The sequence below is a fragment of the Lupinus angustifolius genome, chromosome LG03 (genome assembly GCF_001865875.1).
Source record: "Lupinus angustifolius cultivar Tanjil chromosome LG03, LupAngTanjil_v1.0, whole genome shotgun sequence".
NCBI lineage: Eukaryota > Viridiplantae > Streptophyta > Magnoliopsida > Fabales > Fabaceae > Lupinus > Lupinus angustifolius.
In genome coordinates, this window is record NC_032011.1 from 28,934,654 (window position 1) to 28,959,677 (window position 25,024).

The window sequence follows — 25,024 nt, forward strand, 5'->3', positions numbered from 1 at the left end:
AGATTAAGTTCAATTATGGAAATGAGAGAAGTTAATTTATGATCAAAATTAGAAGGAATACATTGTATGGAGAAGAAGGAACCAAATTTGTTGGTGACCTAAAAAGATGTATAGAATGGAAAACCTCCAAAGTTATGTTTTGTCTAAGGATGAGAAAGATAAAATTGTATTGGTTAAGGGATTCTACTCCTAATGGGATTCACACAATGATGTAAAAACTGTATCGTACCAGTTGGTTCAACCGGAAAACTGGTGAACCGGACCCCTAGCTGGTACGGTACATATGTTGAACCGACCAAGTATCAAAACCAGTCAAAATCGGTCAAAAACCGGTCAAAATCGGTGAACCGGCCAGTATTTGACTAAACCGGCCGGTTTAGACATATATTTTTTTTTGAAAAAAAACTTAAGAACCCATTACAAGGTGACTCATCTTTCCAACCCTTCTTTAACACTTCAAGGCACATGCTTCCAAGGCATACTTAGATTACACCTTTTGGTTCCTAACATCTGTGTGTAATCTTAGTGACATTTGTGTAATCTTGGAGTATTGTCTGAAGATAGGATTTGGTGGAAAAATATAATATCTATATGAGACAACTTTGACTCCTTGGGTTAAATGTTAAAACTCCAAAGTTATATTTTGTGGTTGTTAAGTGATACTTTTGGATTGATATATGTTTAGTAATTTAGACTTTGAATTTGCTAAAGACTTAAAGTTGTTTGTTTATGTGAATTTTGAGTACATTATAAATATGGCTTATAAATTTGAGGATCTACCTATTTGGAATTTTTTTTGTTATAGATTTATATATATAAATATAAGTAGATATGTCCGGTTTAACCGGCACGCGGTTTAATTATTGAACCACTATACCACTATATCAGTACCCTGACCGGTTTGATAACCAATACGGTTTTAACAACACTCTATTCACATGACTTCGACCATTAAAAAAATTCAAACCTTCATGTACTTACCCTAAATCATTTATTAAAATATATAATTTTTTAGCATAATATATATATATGGCTCTTGATCTCCTAAGACACTGCGTCCAACTTAATTCATTTTTGTTGGTACACCATCTAAGGACATTCTCCATGCTAAATACCTCATCTTTGATGGGATATTGCATGCCCATAAGATTCTAAAGAAACCATTGTCACCAATAGAATCCTCCTTTTTGAATCTTGGGTCGGTAATAAGCTTTGTCATTGAATTGTAAAGAGTTCAAATTTTCATCTAATTACCCTAAGCCATTCATTAAAATATAAAATTAATGAACCTAGGTTAATTTAACCATGCATGCCAAATCATGCATCCAAAACTTTTATGGCCATTTTCTCCAAAACTAAACTATCATTAAATCCTTCTTTCCTCAAATCCAACTTATATTTCCTTCAAAATTAACTAATTAATCCCCATAAGGATTTAACCTCCATCATTTTCAACTCTTGAATCTATATAAAATTGAATCATTCTTACTTTTCTACCCAAGAGTAACTCATTTGCACCATAAAACATAAAAATGTTCCATACTTTGTTTTGCAAATATCAAATAAATCCACAGAGAAACTCTTTTCACGTATAACTTAAAAGTAACAAGCATTCATGCATCTCACCAAGATAAAACATGGATTTAACAACACCCGAAAATATCATCCAGGAGCACATGCATGAGTTGATATGCTCCTATTTTTAAAATAAATAAGAAAACAAAAAGTAAAATAACACAAGTGGCTATTAATGAGTGGGTGTGAGGAGATAACATATCTCCTCACACTAGGACATACTTTATTCCATTATATTAAATATTAGAACTAATATTTCAGACAAGTAGGTTACTTTATTGCTATCGATTGGAGAACGCAAAAATATTTAATAGGTTGATGGAAAAGAATTTATAACCCTTGATCGTTCTTAATGTCAAGAGCCTTAATTTATTTCTTAAAATGTCCTTAGTATTTATCTTATCGGCAAATAATTGATGGTGTCAAAAATGTAAAAAAAATTACATGGATCAGTTGAATAAAATCACATTAGAGTAGCTAGTAACTAGCCTAGAAGCAATATGATGCTAAACATTTGCATGGGTTACACTCCCATCGAGAGGATGATATTACAATTTTTTTGTTTTTCCTTGAATCTATAGCCATAATTTGAAATTCAATGTCTCTACAATTTTGTTGAATAGTCTCATTGAGAGAGTTGAAAATGATTTTGTTAGCCAAATTTTCATACTTTTGATAGTTAGATAATGCTCTAGAACGTCTCTCACATTTTGTTGATTGGTAAGAATATTTCCATATTAATTATGAGAACAATTAAAATAATCTCTATTAATACGGTCAATAAGCAAACAATTTCATACCAAATATAACGTACATTTAATTGTTGGAATCAATCAATTACCATTAATTGTAATATTGTTCATTGATGGTTATGTGACTATTAATTCAATCATTTTTGGTCCCTAAGCTTACTCACACATTCAGAAATCCAACATCATCTAAGGGTTAGAGAAAGAGCTTAGAAGAACCACGAAATCACTCTCCAGAATCGGAGTCCAGAGCTTGTAGAAAATGCAATAATGGAGGGAGGTAACTACATCATTTTTGCTTCCGCTTTTCATGTTCGTATGGTTTATAACTCTTTTAGATCATGTCTAGTTCTAACATTGGTATCAGAATCAATGCCTACTTACCCAAAAAAATGTTTATTTTCACGATTCTCCTAATTTGAGGTTTTCTCGAGACAAATATGTCAAAGTATTAAAACACCCTTACTAAAATTTTATAACTATTTTATCATCAATTTCCCATCTAAATTTCAGATCCAAGAAATGGAGATGTTCAACTTGATTTACCTTCATTTCTCCTTTCTTTCTTTTCCCTTCTTGCTCTTTGATCCATCTCTTTCCCTTTCTGTTATAACTCTCAAACATAGCCTTAGATAAATGTTGATTTAAGCTAACCTTTTACAAGGACAATCTAAGAGAGTATGACACTAAACATTCACATGGGTAATAGTCCCATTCAGAATATGATATTGCAACTTTTTCGTTTTTCCTTGAATCCATTGGCATAATTTCACATTCGGAGTCTCTAGTCTCTACAAAACTACATTTTGTTGGATGGTTGGCTTGATATAGTTGAAAATGAATTCATTTATTGCAAGTCAAATTTACCATATTGTTGATAAGCAAATGATCCACAACTTCCCACACTTTTTGTGGATTCGTAGGCTTATGTATATTATGAAATGCAATCTGGTATTTTGGGGGAGTGCAATTTCAAAATTAATTCAATTATAGATATTCTACCTAAGTAAATATATGAACCTACATGATAAGATAAGAATAGGTGTCATTAGTATATACTAATATGTCATTAGATATTATTTTCCCAATGAGTTGTTGCTATAAAGAATGCTTTTTACATATGATATTATCCTAGTCGGAGACTCGAGAGTAATTAAATGACAAGGTGAAAATTTGAAAACAAACTTTAGCATATGAGATTTGTATAAATCGAAGACATATTATATGAAGTTTAAGTTTAGCAAGAGACGAATAAACCCTAGTGTAGAGATAATGATTAGAGAGGAATTATATCATATCATAAGTCACTAGATTTAAATATTGGATTATTCATACAACACAATAGAGAATTTGAGGGAATTGTAAACCATGGATTCAAGTGGGGTAAATGAAATGGTGAAGCGCATCAGATGTCTTATGTGAAATAAATGTCTCACTCAAACTGAAGGGCAAATTTTATCACACATATATGACCACGATGTTATGTGAGAGTAAATATTGTTGATTAAGGGGGAGTTTTTCTGGCAAACAAAGATTGTCAATCCCCAAGAGTGACATATTTTCTGTCTCGAACCAATTAGATATTGCCACATAAATAAAAAGAAAACTTTAAAAACAAAAGGTCAAATTTTTATATAACTTGTTAAAATCTGATTGGTCTGGGAGAAGAAATAAGATATCTTTGAAAAAGGTGATCTCTGTGCTTTGTCAGCCTCCTTCCAATTGGTTAAATACAAGTCCATGATAGGGAGAGTAAAAAAAACAAATATTGTAGATTAAGTTCAATTATGGAAATGAGAGAAGTTAATTTATGATCAAAATTAGAAGGAATACATTGTATGGAGAAGAAGGAACCAAATTTGTTGGTGACCTAAAAAGATGTATAGAATGGAAAACCTCCAAAGTTATGTTTTGTCTAAGGATGAGAAAGATAAAATTGTATTGGTTAAGGGATTCTACTCCTAATGGGATTCACACAATGATGTAAAAACTGTATCGTACCAGTTGGTTCAACCGGAAAACTGGTGAACCGGACCCCTAGCTGGTACGGTACATATGTTGAACCGACCAAGTATCAAAACCAGTCAAAATCGGTCAAAAACCGGTCAAAATCGGTGAACCGGCCAGTATTTGACTAAACCGGCCGGTTTAGACATATATTTTTTTTTGAAAAAAAACTTAAGAACCCATTACAAGGTGACTCATCTTTCCAACCCTTCTTTAACACTTCAAGGCACATGCTTCCAAGGCATACTTAGATTACACCTTTTGGTTCCTAACATCTGTGTGTAATCTTAGTGACATTTGTGTAATCTTGGAGTATTGTCTGAAGATAGGATTTGGTGGAAAAATATAATATCTATATGAGACAACTTTGACTCCTTGGGTTAAATGTTAAAACTCCAAAGTTATATTTTGTGGTTGTTAAGTGATACTTTTGGATTGATATATGTTTAGTAATTTAGACTTTGAATTTGCTAAAGACTTAAAGTTGTTTGTTTATGTGAATTTTGAGTACATTATAAATATGGCTTATAAATTTGAGGATCTACCTATTTGGAATTTTTTTTGTTATAGATTTATATATATAAATATAAGTAGATATGTCCGGTTTAACCGGCACGCGGTTTAATTATTGAACCACTATACCACTATATCAGTACCCTGACCGGTTTGATAACCAATACGGTTTTAACAACACTCTATTCACATGACTTCGACCATTAAAAAAATTCAAACCTTCATGTACTTACCCTAAATCATTTATTAAAATATATAATTTTTTAGCATAATATATATATATAAATCATGCATCAAAAGTTTTTATGGCGATCTTTCTTCCAAATTAAAAGCTTTCACATTAACTCTTCCTTTCTTCAAAACTAAACTTCTTTCTAAATTACTTACTCCTCATAAAGATTTAACCTAGATCATTTTCAACTCTTGAATAAACATAAAATTGAATCATTTTTATTTTTCTATCCAAGAGAAAATAAACTTGAAAAGTTCTGAACTTTATTATATAAATGTCATATAAATCTGCCAAAAACTATTTTGATGTATAAAAACAAGACACGATCATTATTCATCTTAATCAAACGTTCAATAAATGCACCCACTTCACCAAGATAAACCATGATTTAACAACAACCAAATGATATCATGTGTTAGAGGTTTCATGCAAAGATCCATCAATATTAACAACGAATGAGTCAACCATATCTTTCTCTCGGGAGTTATAAGGTGGTCAAGTGATAAGGGTGGAGGACTTAGGAAGTTGAGTGACAAGGAGGTTGAATGTTCAATAATTCTCACCAAACATAAAAATATTAACATACTAACATTTGCTTATAAAAACTATATCTATATCTCTTGTTCTAAATTCTATGATATTTGACAAAAACTATTTTTTATTCGACTTTTAATATCATTCATACAAATGTTAAAATACATTTCTACACCACTAAGATTTATTGAATGTGACTACGAGAAAGAGGTCGGCATGGGTTTCTCTATGGTTTGTTAATTACTATTTGGAATACATGGCATTTTAGAAATAAAATTGTGTTTGAGAATCACAGTTTTCACTTGGATGAAGTGATGGAGTTAATTTTTCTAAACTCCTGAAACCTTTTGAAAGCAAGATTTGAGGGATTTCCTTATTCTTATGTTGAATGAGTTTTAAAAAAGTGTAGTTTCATTATAATTAAATGGATAAATGTGTTATTAAAAATTGTATTTTCCTTTATTTTTTGAAGTAATTGTCTCTACATTAACCCTATTTCAAGGCTTCATTTTCTTCCTAAAATAAATGTCAAAAGAAAGAAAAGAATGAGTACAATAATAACAACAACCTTACACCATAGTGATATAATCATTGTACCTAATTGTATATCACATCATGTTATAAGACCATAATATTACAGTTGTTGTGACCGACACAACCATATCAGATTACAATTGTAGTGTGATAATCAATCACAATGATGCGGCCACATCAGATCGCACCACATATTGAAGATATTTTAGAGATTATTTTAAAATTAATTAGATGGTTAGGAAGTTAGTAATTATTTTTTAAAATTTGTATTAGTTACTTGTTTTACCAACTTCCTTTTTCTCTTGTATAAATAAGTAATCAATGACTTCAGTTTCTAATTAATGAGAATATTGTCATTTTCCACATTCTATTATTGCTCTTTAATTTCTAATATGTATCAAAGTTATGTAATTATGTTTTACATCTTCTTTCTTCTTCTATTTCTTTTCTTTGGCATCCTTATAGTGCGATCCATTATGCAACCCCTCACCATTTTATATGTCACTAACCACAATATTGTTCTCACCACCCTCATTCTTTTGTATACATCATTTTTGGTGGAGACAAAGATAAAGATCGGATATTGCGGTTGTTGCTGGTAATTTATCATTCTAAGAATAAATACCTACTTCATCATGGGGAAAATGCTATGGATGAAGAGAGGCATGCCTTGGCTACTGTGGTGAGAAGATCCCAATTTTTCACAGATAACGATTTCAACAATCTTGTCCGTGTAAGAAATTTTGGGTCAAACATGTAATATTTAAATATGTTTACAGTCATTATTTTAAGTAGCCAAATTATAGTGATCTAATTCAAGTAAGGTGTGTGGCTATAGACATAAGTGTCTTAAAAATTATTGTGTAAATACCAAAAGTGTTATTTCTATTTTATGATGGCAGAAATTTGATTAAGAAATTCAAGTGGTATCACCCTTCATGAAAAAGTATGCACTTCTTATAAATAAGGGGTTATGATCCCCAATTGTAGACTACACATAACAACATAACAATAATAAGAACCGCAACATTGAGAGTTCATTATAGGAGAAACGAAGGTTGAATGGACTAAAATTGGAAGGCCAAAAGAACTGACATGTTCTACTATGAACATGCACTTGCATACAAGAACAAATGATAGGGAGTTGATGGATGTATGATGAATGATGATATAAAGTTCATTCAACATATTCTTTATGACATATTAAGTTAACCGGTAGCCAAATGATAGGGAGGACAAATGAATGACTTTCATTTTGAACTTTCGTATTGTAACTATTGTAAGAAGATATTTTAGAGAATATTTTAGAAGTTGGTCAAATGGTTAGAAAGTTAGTAATTATTTGTAAAGTTTGTATTCGTTGTTTATTTTACAAGCTTTCTTTTTCTCTTCTATATATAAGTCATCAATGACTTCACTTTTTAATCAATGAGAATATGGTCATTTTCCACATTCTCTTCTTAGTCTTTGAATTCTAATAACACAATCGCATCGTATTTTATTTGGGCCGCATTGGGCAACGACATGTCCTAATGAACCACATTAAATTCAAAAATATTTTTTTAATTACTTATTGCATCCACATCACATGGAGTAATGACAGGATATTGTTGTTGTTGGAGAATAATGGTGGTGTTGCCAATGATAATAGAAACCTTAATGTCCATGGGCTTGTTTGATTTAGGTTCACAACTAAATGGCATAATAGAAATCTTGTTTTCAAGAGATTGACTCAAGAGTTATGAAAAGCTCTCGTGATGCTATTGTCAAAGTTCTCTCAAGGGTGTAGTAGGACCACCATCCTTTGAGCATCTTCCTTCATCATGTCAATTCTTATGCATGGGTCACAAATATTTTCAAAGATTCCATATCACCACATGTGATAATGAAAAAGATCTATCTCTACTATAATATAGAGCCTATTATGCATAGGTGGAAGGCACTATTAGTGAAAGGCTTGTCTCTTGTATGAAAGCGCTAATGTTATGTACCAATCACAAATAAAGCACACAAGAGACAATGGAAATACCTTTGTATATTGTATTATGAAAATATGGGTTTCTTAAAGTGGAATGTTAGCTACCACAAGAGAGTAGCAATATAGATAAGGGAGAAGAGAATACACAAGGATTTTTATGCAGGTTCATCTTCTTGTCCACTGAAGGCTACGTCGAGTACTCTTGCAACACAAGAGATTTCTTCACTAAAGATTATGAGTTGCAATTACAATATCTCACCCTGATATCTCTATGTACCTTACACACTCACTAATCCTTATTTAATCTTGGAAAACACTTTTGCAAGTGATTCTAATCCCCTTTGTTATCACACCCTTGTGAAAGAAAGTATTCTGCAATAATAATGAAGAATGTACAATAATGGCAGATTGCCTTTACAAGTTTGAAAGTAATATAACTTGCAATCCAATCAACTCTTTTGTATACTTTGTAATAGTGCTCTTTATAAGTTGGTAATCTTTGAAACACTTTACTTTAAGCAACTTCAGAAAAATCAACTTTGAAAGTTTAAGAATTAGTTGCCAAAAGTGCATAAAATAATTTCAGAATGTGTGTAAGAGCTTTTAAAATTTGTATGAGAGTTGTGTGTTTGTGTTGTGAGATTCAATGCCTTTAAATAGTCTTTCCAATCACCCATAGTGCCTCTATGAAAATGTAGGAATTGATTGGAGTGAAGACATTTCGTTTGGGATGAAACCCATTCATTTTGAAATCTGAAATCTGATGCAACAACTCTCGGTAATCGATTACAACCAGTGGGTAATCGATTACCCAAACATTCTGTCCAGTGGGCATTTAAATTCGATTTAGAGTAATCGATTACAGAAAGTGGGTAATCAGTTACTCAACTTCGCTAAAACTGGTAATTTGTTACTCAAAGAGAGTAATGGATTACTCTGATCAGTTTTAAGTTGGATAACTCTTTTGTCACACACGTAACCTATTACTTAGATGCAGTAACCCGTTACACATTATTTTTGAAAATTATTTTGAGTATACTTGAAGTGTTTCAATTTTATTTTAAAATAGTTTGAGCATTACTACTATTGTATATTCGAGAGTATAGGATAGAAATACCTATTTAGACTTAGACTAATTTGTCTTGAAGCTTTGTCTTCTTTGTTTTCATAAGCATTCTTTATTTTCTTCTTTTTTATGATATTGGTGTCTTCATCAAAACTGTGCCAAGGTCAGGAGCAAAAGTATTCTTCATTTTCTTCTTTTTGATGATGTTGGTGTCTTCATCAAAACCGTGTTAAGGTGAGGAGCAAAGATCTTCTTCATCAAAACCTTATCATGATCCTGCACTTTATAGGAGACTAGTTGGGAGATTTCTATATCTAACTAATATTAGGCCTGATATAACCTATGTTGTTCAACAGCTTAGTCAATTCTTGGCTAATTCTACTCAAACTCACTATAAGGCTTTAACAAGGGTACTAAGGTATCTCAATTTTTCACCTGGTCAGGGATTATTCTACCCTGCCACTTCCATTGTGCAGCTTAAGGCCTTCGTTGATTCTAACTGGGGTACTTGTGCAGATACTAGGAAATCCATATATGGTTATTGTGTTTTTCTAGGTGATTATCTCATTGCTTGGAGGTGCAAGAAGCAACAAACTGTGGTTAGGTCTTCCTTTGAGGTTGAGTATAGATCCTTTGCTGCCACTTCATATGAAATTCAATGGTTAATCTTTCTACTTGGTTCATTCTTTGTTTCTTTTATCACTCATGCTCTTCTTTATTGTGATAGTGCTTTTGCTTGTCATATTGCTATTAATGTTGTTTTTCATGAAAGGACAAAACATGTAGATATAGATTGACATGTTGTGCTTCAACATAAACTCTTTCATTTGTTTCATGTTTCTACTACTGGTCAGTATGTAGATATTCTTACAAAGCCTCTTCATCCTGCACATTTTCATCACTTGTTGGACAAGCTGGGAATTCTCGATATCCATTCTCCAATTTGAAGGGGGTATTGCAAATTATTCAAGTATATAGCCATCACCCAACTTGCCTAGTTTTTCTGTTTTTGTACACTTTGATCTGTTTTTGGCATTCTACAGCATAGTGCCTTTTTCATTATTTATTTTCTTTTTGTTAGTTATTCTATTTTAGTCAAGTAAGTTAGTTGGTAGTTTAGTTAGTTTGGAAATATAGTCGTTAGGCTTGTTGCTTGTCATCCAAGTCATGTATAAATAAGCCTTTGGCTTTCTATTTTTTTAATAAGAGAAGAAGATGTATTTTTCAGCAAAATCATTTTAGTTCTTTTGTTTTGTAAGGCTACCAATGCCCAAGTTCATATGGTGTCTTCGACCCTTAGGGATATCTGTCGAGCTTCAGGTTTGAAGGTTAATGTTAATAAATCAAAATTTACTTGTTCAAGATTGGTGACTAGTAGGAAGAAAAACAACTTCATGTCGTTATGCTCTATGAGAGTGGTTAGCAATCTTGGGAATTACTTGGGCATTACTCTCATTAAAGGGAAGGTTAGTAGAGTTGTTTTCAACCCAATTTTGGAAAAGATCTAGAGGCGCATGGCTACTTGGAAGGTTGATCTCCTTAATAAGGTTGGTCGTTTGTGTCTTGTAAAAATGGGTTATATCCTCTCTTCCAGGATATACCATGCAGGTCATGTGACTACCCCAACATGTTAGCAAAAGTATTGATAGGATGATTAGGAACTTTGTTTGGGGTAGGAATGTTAACACCAGGAGTCTTAATATGGTGAGTTGGGATGTTCTCATTAGACATAAAAGAGATGGTGGTCTTGGACTTAGGGATCCTAGAACTTCTAATATTTCTCTTATGAGAAAGCTTTGCTGGAACGTGATAAATAACAGTGACAAGTTGTGGAGCTCTAAAGGACAAGTATATGGAAGAGAGATCTATGTTGTTTTCTCCTCTTCGCACAATAGTTTCGTATACTTGGCGGAGTATGATGAAGGCTTCCTTTGAGCTTAGGAATGGTTTCTCTCTTCATTTGGTTAATGGGAAGCGGTCTATTTGGTATTACAATTGAGCAGGTATTGGTAATTTATATAACTATGTTAGCTTTGTTCACATATCCGACACTCAACTGCAAGTGAAGGATATTTGGAAGGAAGGCAACTGGGACTTTAATATGCTTTACATTATCCTTCTTGCTGAGGTGACGGATTTTATTTGTAGTAATTTCTTACTAGGCTCTCCGGTTGAAGAAGATGGCTAGCTTTGGGATGGTCATGCAACGAGATCCTATACAGCTAAGTCATGGTATTGGTGGCTTAGTTATTCTGATGATGACAGTAGTGACTTATCTAATGTACGGAGGTCAGTTTGGCACTTCCGTGTTCCTGAGAAACTGAAGTTGATGTTTTGGTTGGGTTTTCATGAGGCCTTTCCCAATGACCTTTGCTTCAAGAGGAATATGCCGACAAATCCTACTTGTCTAAGATTCCATGATGGCGTTGAAGACCTTGCATATTTTCAGGGATTGTCTTGAGTCGAAGCTTTTATGACCAAGACTTGGGTAGAATTCCCCATCTTTCTAGGTGACGCAGTCATTTCGTTGTTGGATCTTGGAGAATTATAAGCGTCATAATGGGCTTCTCTTCCTTGATAGTGTATGGTGGGCCTGGAGATGGAGAAGTAATTCCATTCTTGGAGATATTCCATGAGATATCCATCTAGTTGATTGTTACACTCATCAAGACTATTGAGATTGTTTTCACTTGGCGTAGCATTGCTATGGATGATGACCCACCCTTGATCCATTGGTGTTTCCCTGAGGAAGGTCAGGTCAAGCTTAATGTCGATGACATTTGCATAGGTGGTTCGAGTGTCATGGGAGGGGGTGGTGTCCTTCGCGACCATACATGCATGTGGATTTCGGGGTTCTTTACCAATTTTAGAGAACGATATCCTATTCTAACTGAATTGTTGGCTATGGGTTGGGGTTTGGATATGGCCTGGAACTTGGGTGTGAAGAATCTCACTCTTGAGAACGATTATCTCTAAGGTGTGTGCTTGGCTAAAATAGGGTGTCACTCATCTACCCAATTCTCGCTTTGGTCTTCAGCCCCAACTAATTGTTTTCAATATCTTGCCTTGGATCGCTCTATTGTTCTTTAGTTTCTGTTTCTAATTTCTTTTGTACCAAAAAAAAATTAAAATCCTTTAACAATCTATAATTTTGTGTTACTAATTATAAGTTCACGAGTAATATTAAATGAAGGTAAAATTTTAATCTTATAATAATTTTGAAAAATAAAGAATAGTGAATACTTTTACTAGTGTATGAAATGTAGTTGGCGGTGTTTTATAATAAGGAGGAAAAAGAGTAATTAACTATTGGATATGTTAATTTTTTAATCTGCGTGTTAAATATTTAATTAAGCAAACTTTAATAACTTCATTCTAAATTCGGAGTCATTCCACTAGAATCATTCATGATACTTTTATTAAGTATATATTTAATATGAGTGGGATCTACTTTTAAACTTATTTTACATCCTAGTTATTAATTCTATGGACATCTAATGGTTTAGATCTACTCACTGATTCAAACCATTGAATTTCCCTATAATTGAAAGTTAAGATGAGGAATAAGTTTAAAAAACTTATTCTTAGAATAAATGGACCCCTCCTCATTTAACATTAAAACAATAAATTGGAAAATTTATTTTTAGTTTTGACCATAAATATGGCGACAAAACTATTCCTATAAAGTATTTAATATATTTCTAGAGACTCAAAATTAATTTTTTTACGAATGAATATTCACTTTAATTTTATAAATTTTCAGGTATACTAATTTAATCATCTAAACTAGCATTTACAAATTGCGAATACGAGACAAAATAGTCTTTACTAGGGACAAAGTATCCCAAAAAATAATCACAAAAATCTTTAAAAAACAAATTTCACCCACACTGAAGGACTAAGTAAAATAATAACCACGTCTTTATCTCATTAGGTGAGATCAACCACATGAATAGAAACTAATTACATACAAAAAGTTTAAGAGATCAAAATGTAACATTACTCTTTTCTTAGACTGTATCAACTTTCCCTCCAATTAATCTACAAAAGATTTAGTTAACATCAAGTTAGAAGTCACTGACCAACAAAGAGCTAATCTAGTTGTGTAAAACTTTACTAGATCCCTAGAATGATCAAAATATCAATGATTTAATTTTTGGGAGCAAAACTTGTTGAGAGGGCAATCACATACCCGAAAGGGATTAATTCTTTACACATAAACTTAGGGGTTAATTCTTTAGGCATAAACTTAAGGAATACTATAAAAAAACTTAAAACCATCCATTACTTCGAATATAATATATTTTTGGGTATAATATATTACTAAGCACGGGGTGATTAAAAGGTTGCATAGACTAATATACTAATTACCACTGGATGATTAAAAGGTTGTATTTCAATAAATATAATACAGGAGTTTATTCATTTTTTAATGTTGCGTATAATATTTAGTTTTCTTATATGTATATTGGTCTACACGCAATATAAATGTACATATCGTGCTCCCCAAGCAATATTTTCTCATATCCCTACCCCACTTACTATATAAACAGTCTCATTAATCATTTTTCCATCAAATCCTTCAATTATTGAACACAAGGATGAAGAGAGAAGGTCGCCAACATGGAATGGTTAGGTCTTACTGGATTCAACCAAGCTCTCTCAACCCAAGGTCCGAGGCCCGATATGTAAACCGGTTTGACTCCCCTCCCACGGCCGGGTTATTCGTTAAGGTCGCTAACAAGCCCACCAACCACTCTAAGTTCACTGGCAAGTGCACCATGCCGCGATGCAATAGTTGTCACCTCAACCCATCATGTAAGTCTAAAGATAAGACCAAAGGCACTCATAAGCTTAAGCATAGCCCTATCGTGGATCGTCCTAGATCAACATTTTTTGGATTGTCCGCAACCGAGTTGTTGAACCATCTTTCTAATAATGCGTATATAGATCATGAAATCGAAGATGAAAGTGATGATAATGTTGATTATGATGAGAACAACAATGATCCTATACATATTTCTGAAATTCAGATTCAAGTGGACCAAGTTGAAGATGAAAATGAAGATTGGTTTTTGGTGGAATTGAGTTCATGATTGTGACATTTGTAATTTAATAACTTTGGTGTCAACAATAATAGGGTATCCGAAATTGTTGACCCACCATGTATTTGTCTTTATCAACTTAAAGTTTGGATAAGGAAATGAAATTATTATATGTTTCCTTGTCCTCTAAATAAAAGAACTATCATTACATTGCAAATATTATATTTTGGGTAAATGATTAATCTCTTGTCTTGTGTAATTGTTGTACATACTATGTTTTATATATGAAAAAGATTCTTCGGAAATTGTGGATATATAATGGTTGTATTTATATTTTTTGTTATAGAAAAGTTGAGTAAAAGTGAGACGAGCAAGGACTAGATTTTCATAATAAGCATAGGGGATTTAATTAAGTTTAATTAAATTTTAGACAAAGTATTAAAAATAACATCTCTATATTATTTATCTTTTGCAAATGTGTACATAAACTATTTTGTCTCAATTGGTCTTTAAAATCTAACTATTAATCAAACTCATCATTTAATTAACTCTCATATCTAATCATTCAATTGTTTTAATCTTAATCATTCATTCTTTAAGTATTAATGTCCAAGATCAAACCTTGATGAAATAAAATACTAGATCCATATAGGGTATTTAAATTAATAGCAAAGTAAGAAAGACATCTGAATATAGTAAAGGTGACTATTTGTAAAAGATATAAAATTAAAAGAGTATTTATCACTTTTCTATAAAAATAAATAAATAAATAATTGTTCAATAGAATAAAAATATTTCTATTTGATTAACCTTTACTAGAAAAGTGATGAGTAAGTGAATGACTTGTTACTTTAGTGTTTCTTATTAAATAAGATTTTAGATTGAGTATTGCATAAGAAAAAAGGAATCACGCCTAAGAGAAATAGTCAAATATAATTGCCTCTTATAAAAAATACATCTATTTATAAAAATTACGAGTTAAATAATTAAATAAAAAGTATGTAGTGGTTTATCTTTGACATTATTGTGATCTCATGTAATTCTATTTGAATATGATGCCTATACATATAACACCCCAATTTGTAAATTAAAAATGTTATAATAATTATGAAATTTAAATTTAGATTACTTGAAAATTATAATCAATCAAAAAAATTTGATCATCGAAGTAATTTGTGGAAACATCAAAACTGTTTTTTTTTTAATGGAGACATTGCCTAAACCTCAAAAATATGTAAATATATAATTTTTATAGAAGAAAAAACCATCTTAATCCCATTTTAAAATAATTGAATTTACTAACAATGTATTGGTCTAGTGGTGTAAGATCCCGTCAGACCTCGAAAATGATTAAAATGTCAAATGTTCAATTCCTAAGAGCGATGCTTGTAGGGAGGGATAGTCACACACCCTAAAAGGATTAGTTCTTACCAACGGTGTGAGAAAATACCCTTAGTAGTACAAAAAAATAAGGAAATTTGATTAATGAGTTTAAACATGAAAAATAAATATCATAATAACTATTTGAAAAAGCAGAGGAAATGGTTCAAGTGGTACACTCCCTTAAGCAAAGTCTCGGGTTTGAATCTTGTAGATAGAATTAAATAGTGTTACAACAATGACTTAAAAAATGTTACAACTCAATAAATGTTGTCCTAAAACATGTAAATTATACAGTACTTCACTCTCCTCTTATTCTGCAGAATAATCCTAGTTGAACACTTACCAATTTGAACTTCAAAGGTTGCAGGTTTTCAGTATCTTGTTCTATATATTTCTATGATTTCTGGATACAAAATCTTACAAGCACTCTCCAACAACATAAATGTAATTTCTATCAGAAACTTTCTAAATCACCAATAATCCAATACCACAGAAAATATCAAATGAGAGGTCTCTTGAATGTTCAGAATGCCTTGCTTTGCTTTGCTTTGTAGGAGTCTTAAATTCTTTAACTGCAAATCTCTTTACAAGGAATGCTAGCAACAGACCTTATTATTATTGAGCGGAGTTCACGTAAGAACGACTAAATCATACCGATCCACTCTCCATCTAGTTAGATGAACTCCACCCAATAATAATGTCGTCGAGACTCGAGGATATTGAAAAGAGTGTGATACTAGCATTTCTCGTACGAAACAAAGAGCAAACTGGTAAAGGGTAATGTCAAGAAATGCCAGCTATGTCCCCATGTATGCCGGATACATGTTTCTTCTCCTGCTTTTAGGGTGTTTCATTTTTGTTCCTCTTCTTTTATGACCCGAACATAGCATAACAATTACTAGCAAGAAGCCTAATGCAGAACATGCACATAGAAATATCACCGAAATTCTGAAAGAATTCGGTATCCCACCATCCTTGTGAACACTTGAATCAAAATTTCCATTTAAGTTGCCAAGTTTCCTTGAGATTAAAATTTCTTCTTCTGTTTCCCTTTTTAATGTGGATAATGATTTAGCTCCAGGGCAGTCCCTTTGCTCATGATGCCGATGCAGTGCTTCATTCAACATCTTTACACATTCTATGCTGAGAAGGTTTTGCTGTAAATTCTTCTCATTGGCATGATTGAGTGTTAAGGGGTCCGGTGGGTCCGGAAACTTGGCCCAGCATCTACTTACCATGTCGATATCACGCCAGTCTGCCTTGTCAAAGCTCCAATTCCCGACACTGAACCGCAATCCGTAGTGGAAAACTCTATATGTGATGCCTGGTTCAGGAACATATCCTGGGTATATCAGTATCTTGCTGTTTATAGTATGCCTTAATTTCAACTGCATCAATAAAAGCATTACAAGTTATTACTGTGAAACGTGTTCATAATAATCGATAAAAAAGAAAGAAACCTAGTGTATTAATACATAGTGCAACAATCCATGATAAATATAAAAGCATGGTAGAGAATGAAAATGGATGCTCATTTAAATCCACAATTATCTATGCAACCCATAATCATGTTAAATTTTTTTAAGATTCAAAAAGGAAGCCGTGTCAAAGTTAGATTATATATTTAATATCTGTGTGTTCTCATGTGATTTCCAATGTAACCGATGAACATGATTTATGATAGAGCATTATGGCGTTGTTCAATCCATATAGCTGACCCGACCTAGTGGGATAAAGACTTGGTTGTTGTTGTTGTTGTTGTCGTATGATTTCCCATGCTTGTGCTTCTTACATAAAAGGTATGACTATGAAGAGAATGAATGATAAGAATTTAAAGAATATACCTCTGCTGCACCAAATGAGTAACCATACATCTCGCTAATCCAACCAGATTCATATATGTCTCCTGTTATATTTCTGGCATAATGAGCTCTATCGGCACGAACCTCCTCAGTTTTATGCAGCCAGAGTAACGCAAATTTCCGCAGATCATCTATATGCATAATGATTACACCACCAACCTTGTCACAAGCCTCAGGATGACTAGTATGCAGTTTTGCAAGCTCGTTGTCACATCCAATAAGGTAGCTACCATAAGAATAAAACGAGAAACAATAAGAGTCATCACAATGCATAATCATGACGAAACAAGCAATGACAACTACATGCAAACTGCAGCCATTAATTCTTTTTAAATCAACAACATTAACAAGTCGCACAAAGGTAAATCGAATCCCCCGTACTTACTCATAGGGAGTTGAAACAGGCTGGCCACGTGCGGCTTTGAATTCCCATGGTGTAATCGGGCCTCTTAATATCATATCAGCGTCAAGAATCACAATGAATTCAGCATCAATATTTGCATGGTTAAGCCAGTGAAGAACTGCAGCTGGTTTATTAATTGCTGGGTACCTGAAACAGAAGACAAAATCACTTCTTTTCCTAAAAAGTCCAAATAATTCACCGACATAAAGCATTTAAAAGTGTTAGTAGCACAATAACTGCAGTTCAAATATCTTCAAAAGAGAGACGCTACAAAATTTAGTCCCTTGCTCATTCGATGCTTGATTTCACAACCACTAATGTTTAATCCAAGTTCTAGGTGTCAAAGACAATAAGTAGCGCAGAGACAACAAGAAATTAAGACGGTAAACATAATACGATTAAAAATTGAAACAAGCTAACATACACACAATTACCAATCGCCTGTTAATGGATGTCGACTCATAGAAGGGACATAATGAGTGGGCGCCAATTTGTGCCCTTTATATAGCTTTAAGTCGGCATCTGAGCAACTGAGAAGTCTAGTGATGTTTCCTGGCTGACCACTCTTATGGAAACTATACATTAGTCCTACAGTCTGCCAATCAAAGTATGACGTGCATTCTGTCGAAAAAATAGTATGGATTTTAGGAAATGGCCGATCAGCATCATGATCAACATGCTCTTGTATTGTATCCTCCATCATTTCGAGCGTTGCAGGAGTAACGTATTTCGGCTGAGTTAGTACAGCAAAGGTTGTGCTTTTTAAAAAGTTCACATATTTAGTCCATCCTGGTTTAGGGCAGCCATTTTCCGCATGATGTAATAGAAGACCTTCATTTAAAATGTTAATGCATTCTATACTTAAAAATAGTCCCCGTCTTCGATTAGGATCGATCGCCAACTTCTTTACCTGTAACACCAAAATTTCCAATTTCAGTAAAACAGGAAAAAAATTTGATGTACGAATAAAATCAGTACATGACAACTAAAATATGAAGCTTCGAATACTCAGCTCACAAATAAAATGCCTTGGGAAAATATGCATGCTTCGATATAAACTAAAGTTTCATCTTGTATATTCACACAAAAAATGTTTCTTGTTCTACAAGACAGTATGCCATGGGAAACAGAACATTATTCTCTACAAGGAACAAGTTAAGTTATTAAAATACACTGGTTTACATACCTCCCTCGGATAAGGAGGTTTCGGAAAGAGCCGGCCACAATTATAAATAATTTCATCCTCCTCGTGGTCAGCCTTGCTAAAAGACCAATTCCCTACACTAAATGGCAACCCATAGTGAACAAGAATTGGTTCAATTCCCTCTCGGGGAACATAGCCCGGGTATATCATCAAGTTATCATTGATTTTGTGCCGAAGCCCAATCTGTGAAGAACGGAAGAAAACCAAAACCAGAGGACAAGAAAGTATGGGAAAAAACAAAACAATTAGTGAAACTGAAATAGTCCAAGCAATTACAAGATGAGTAGGGTTACCATAATTATAATACATTATAATGTTAAGAATAAAAATCACTTTAATGCAATAAACTCACTTCTGCAGCAGCAAAAGAGTATCCATACATCTCACTGATCCATCCTTTCTCGTAGATGTCACCAGTTATGTTTGCTCCCCAGTGAGCCCGATCTTGCCGCACTTCTTCTGTTTTTGCAAGCCACACGGGTGCCAGAGCTCGCAAGTCATCTATATGCATGGCCAAAAGCCCACCAACTTTGTCACAGAGTTCTGGGTGTTTTGTGTGCAATTGTGCCAAAATATTGTCACAACCTCGTAAGTATCTGGAGAAGGAATTTTTTGTCATTTTATGGCAAGTTTCAACACTGAATATAAAATACAAGAGATGTGTACTATTTCAAGAGATTCAGACAAGCAAGTTTCATAACTTGATCCAAAGTTAAAAACCAAAATCTCTCTAGTTTCGGTTCTAATTTATCGTAACATGTCCCAACCCCCTTCCCTCAGTAAAAATGTAAATTTTAAAAATTAAGGCCAAGATAAAGAAAAAAAGGCTTAGGCATTCAAAACTTTAATATTGTTATATAATCTCTTCATTGCCAAATATGAAGCTGCACTAAGCCAATTGCACCCTTCCACAACTACAAATAGATTCAAATATCTTAGATGGGTAAATATCCATCTTTGAAAACTATATCACTAAAAGAGTAGATAAAATAAATAAGATATTTGTGAATACCCATAATATGCTGCAACGGGTCTTCCTTTCTCTGCACCAAGTTCCCAAGGTATAATTGGGCCTCGGATTATCATGTCTGCATCTAGAATCACAACCCAGTCAACGTGTTCGGCTTCTTTACTATGTTTGAGCCAATGTACAACCCCAGCAGGTTTGTTTATTGCAGGGTACCTGCATAGTGGACAAAAGGTTCATATCTTATGCTCCTACCATGTGAAAAGGAGTTCATTTCTGCAAAATGGTATTTATTTTTTAAATTTAAAAAGTGAAATGCACCGTCACAAAATCTATACAAGAATAAGGGTCATGCCCGAAAAGTGAAGCATATCACTGTGAAGGTTAAGTCTCCTATTACTAGTTCTAGTCAAAGACCACGACCTACACTTAAGTTCTTCGTCATAGAGCATGGGAAATTTCTATGTTCAATCCTTTCTGGATTGAAAATCACAAAATTCCTGCACTCTAAGTAGCTGTTCTCGTAAAGTAAATTTCCCTTATCTTCTTTTGGACTGTAGAAAAACAGAAATTCAGGTCTGCAAACTAATTGCACCATAATCAAACCCCAACACCAATATCTCCTTCGGCATAACTAGGATAAATTTCATCCGAAGCATAAACGGTTTCTAGTTTCCTCCGCATTGTTACATGGAGAACAGTTATTATCTGTATTATCCCCATCTTTGGTAGTCTTTGGTTGGCAAGCGATCATGAAAAGCTAACCATTCTACTCTTGGAATGTTGAATTTGTGCCTAATCAATTCGGTACATAAGGTAGTGATTCCAGGAACACGGAAAAGGTTGAATATTGTCGTGTCTAACATTTTTAGTAAAAGACATCAGCTAACTTCTACTCAACCTAGTATCTACTCAGATAAGAACAAGACATCAGTTAACTTTTTTTTTTGTATAACCAAGAGTATCTTCTTACCCTTTGGGTCAAGAACTAATCCCTTTCGGGGTGCACGGTTGTCCCTCCAACAAGTATCGCTCTCAGGAATCGAACCTTTGATCTTTTGGTCTATCTGGGATCTAGTGGGGCTTTACAAGTCATGATCTGATAAGTCAATTCGAGTGACTTATGACTTATAAGTCTTTTACATCATATAGTTTCAATTCAATCATATAGTTAATTACCAATAAGCTTTCCATCCAGCACAAACTTTTCAGCTTTCAGGTAACATTCAATCAGTTTTGCCAAACAAATCTTCAATAATAAAAATTAAGCAGATTTGAAATGAAGCTATGTTGCTAAAAAACAACAACTAGAGCTGATTTAACTTTGCAAACTAGTACTCAAAGATCACGAACGTAAGTCAAAATATTTCCTGTCACAACCGATAAAAACGCGAAAAATAACTAATTTGATCCAAAAAAATTTCTTGCTTGGAACCATTTTAAGTTTTTCAATTTTTCAGGAACCAAATTGCTTCAAGCAAAAATTTTGAGGAACCAAAATACCTCCTTACTCAAAAAATTATGCAGATTTAAAATGAAGCTTTGTTACTAAAAATAACCACACAAAAAACCAATCTTATATTTTTCAATCAAATCAAATTTGATAAACTCCTGAAGCTGATTTAACACTTTGCAAACAGTACCTACCAATCACCATTAATAGGGTTGTTGCTGAATGATGGAACTTCAAAAGTTGGAGCCAAATGCATCCCTTTATAACTCTTCTTCTCCTCATCAGTGCAACTTAGAAGGCGTGTTATGTGTCCTTGTTGCTTAGCCTTCCTATAACTATGCATTAATCCCACTGTTTGCCAATCAAAGTAGTTCTGACATTCTACTGAGAACAAAGTATGCATCTTCCATTGAACCTTCTTAGCAGCTTCCACTTTCCAACCAGTGTCTATGGCCATACCCATCATCAAAACCACCATCAAAATCATGTCTTTCTCCATTGTAGATGGATTTTGAGGTTAGATTTCAAATGGGTGCTGTTTATTTTGTGTAAAAGATCTCGATTTTATTGGCTTTGGTGTATATATACCATACCATAGCTTTGGTTTATTCTCTTGTCTTTATAATATGGATATATCATTATGTTTTATTTTGAGTATTAATAAATGATTGCACGGGTACACATCTCTTCATGGGTTTGTGATTGGTCAGAAAACATATATTTAAGTTAAAATTTAATTATTAAATATTTTTCTGATCAATCACAAATACATTGCACATGGAGTGACACAAAGTGTAAGACAATAGATGTATTCTCATTATGATTAGACATTGGAATGAGAAACTAGTCATAATAGTAAAGTTAACTTACTTGCCTTTTTAACAGTGTTATTAATATGGGATTTATTATCAAACAAAAATAATATAATGGGATAATGGTTCAATCGATGATCGATAGATTATTTACATTATTTGTTAAAATAAATTGTAAACATGGTGGGTGATAGATTATATTTTAGAAATATAAATAAATATAGTGTTGTTATTAACCGCAATAACATCATGATAGAAATTTTAAATGTTAGTTTGGTATAATCGATTTAAATAAAAACTTATTTTGACTAGTATAATTCATGATTAATATTATTGTTGTATCCTACTAGTATTAGGATAATTCACCTATTTCCTGTTGACTTATGGTTTTAATAACCATGTTTTTACAATAATGAAATGAATGTAATATCTATGTATTATTAGTGTAAATATTTATATGTATTCAATACATTATTTATCATTCATTTGTATTATATTTTTTGCAGAATCAATGTTGATTAAATATAAAAAGGAGATAATAGAATGATAATGTATAAAAAATTTAACTATTACTATATATATATATATATATATATATATTTTTCTCTAATAAAATTACGTATATGTATGAGATTATATCCCACAAATTAAGACACTTCATATAACTTAAACAAATTACATATATTTTTTGACAGGAATATCCTTCATATATTTACTATCACTAAATATCAATAGATTGGAAACTAGTGAACTACATTTGTTTAAAATGATTGAACAAATGTGGAAAAGAATGACCGTGTGAAAAGTAATTGAAAATGGCTTATGCAGTTGAATCCTCAACACTTTTCATATTTTCATTGTTGGGTCCACTACTTTCAGCAGCTAATGGTAATTATGGGGTCGACATCGGCTGTCCCAAAACAGTGTGTCACTCCATGTATCATTGTTTGTGATCGATCGGAAAAATAATTAACTATTAAAATTTTAATTTAAATATATTTTTTCAATCAATCATAAACAATAGTACATGGAGTGACATACTTTATGGTACAGCAGATATGCTCAATTAATTATCACATGGAGCTTGTGCGAATGAAATCAACTACTCATATTGGATCATGACTTTACCTGCAAGAAGGGGTAAGATTATCTCAAGTTCAATATTGGACCTAGATTCTAATAATGGTTGTTCTATAAAAATGTAAGAATTCAGATTTTCTAATATTTTTAAATTTAATATATTAAAAACTTATAAATATATCATTTTTCTAACGTTTTAATACTGAAGTATCTAATAGAGAAGATCTCAATAATAACTTGGGAGGAATTAGACTTTAACTTAACATGAACTTTATCCTCATAGGTTCATGATGTAATGATGATTGTGGTTTAAGTGTATGAAGAAGGTAAAATTTATTGGAATAATACTAAAATATTATTTTTGTTTTGTCTGATAAGAAGATTTATAATTTATTACTAGTTCAAAAAATATAAATTTTTTGTCGGTTAAGAAAATAATTCCATAAGAAGGAAATTCATATAAATATATGATAATTTTATTTTAAAATTATTTATTTAAATTAAGAAGATTTATTCTTTATTAAAAGTTCAAATAATTAAATGTGTGATGTTGGTTCAGAAAAGAAGACTCAAAATATAACATGAATTTAATATAAAAACATATCAAATAATAGTATAGAATTTAAATATGTATGGATGAAATTTAAGCTAAAAATATACCAACAACGTTTATTTTAGATCTATAACAGCGCTTTTCATTTGACCGCAGTAGTCTATGATCATCATTAACAGTGCTTCACAAACACTGTTATATTGATTATATACCACAGCGCACCATATAAAAGCGCTGTCATATAGTGCATCAATATGATAGCGCATCGTCCACAAAGCGTTGTCATATAGTGCATCAATACAACAGCGCCTCGTTCATAAAGCGCTGTCATATAGTCTTAAATAAACAACGCATTTTATAGGTCTTATTAATAGCGCTTCTATCTGCGCTGTTGAAGTTCATATATTTAACAGCGCAATAACAGAAAAACGCTGTTGTATTATTCATAAATTTTCCCAAACAACACATTAATACAACTGCGCATCACATGCATAGCATTGTTGTATTAATAATGTACCACAACGCTTTCTATAAAAAGCGTTGTTGTAGTTATCATTTATAATTGCGCATGTCAGGACTTCCCCTATAATTCGTTGTTGATTTGTATAAATTAATATATGCATGTACATTTATTAGCAGAACATACATTCTCAACAACACAGACACATTAATACAGCCAAGGGTTTGTTTTATTAAACATCAATACAATACAAAATATAAAAAATGAATATCATGCCAATTGTGTTTTGACAGAGTACATAATTACAAATAAAAAAATTCCATAAATTACAAAGAGACAATATCATATAAATTACAAACAATTAAAAATATACAAAGACTATTTGCATCTATTTTTTATTTTTATTTGATTGTTTTTGTCTTTTAGGGTCATCCTTGTCTGTAGGAGCATATTGATTTACTCAAAGCCCTTCATCGTGACCATCTCTTGTATATAAATCATCATCCGTAGTTGGTCCGCTCTCACGCGACTGATATGTCCCAAAAAAAGGTTCATCTTCATCAATATCTTCATATTCTTGGTCATCAATATTATTGACGATTATTTTGTTAGTT

The 25,024-nt window shown here is 32.5% G+C and overlaps 2 protein-coding genes across 2 annotated transcripts; one reads left to right on the forward strand and one right to left on the reverse strand.

Annotated features, from left to right (window-relative positions):
- Nucleotides 13,752-14,301, forward strand: LOC109342648. Its single transcript, XM_019580591.1, has one exon. The coding sequence runs from the start codon at nt 13,790-13,792 to the stop codon at nt 14,282-14,284; it is 495 nt and encodes a 164-aa protein (XP_019436136.1). The 5' UTR covers nt 13,752-13,789; the 3' UTR covers nt 14,285-14,301.
- Nucleotides 16,178-22,114, reverse strand: LOC109344368 (peptidyl serine alpha-galactosyltransferase-like). Its single transcript, XM_019583122.1, has 9 exons — nt 21,700-22,114; nt 20,098-20,268; nt 19,438-19,681; nt 19,068-19,268; nt 18,316-18,791; nt 17,864-18,028; nt 17,461-17,704; nt 16,402-17,004; nt 16,178-16,353 (listed from the first exon to the last, which is right to left on the reverse strand). The coding sequence occupies exons 1-8, from the start codon at nt 22,002-22,004 to the stop codon at nt 16,414-16,416; spliced, it is 2,397 nt and encodes a 798-aa protein (XP_019438667.1). The 5' UTR covers nt 22,005-22,114; the 3' UTR covers nt 16,178-16,353; nt 16,402-16,413.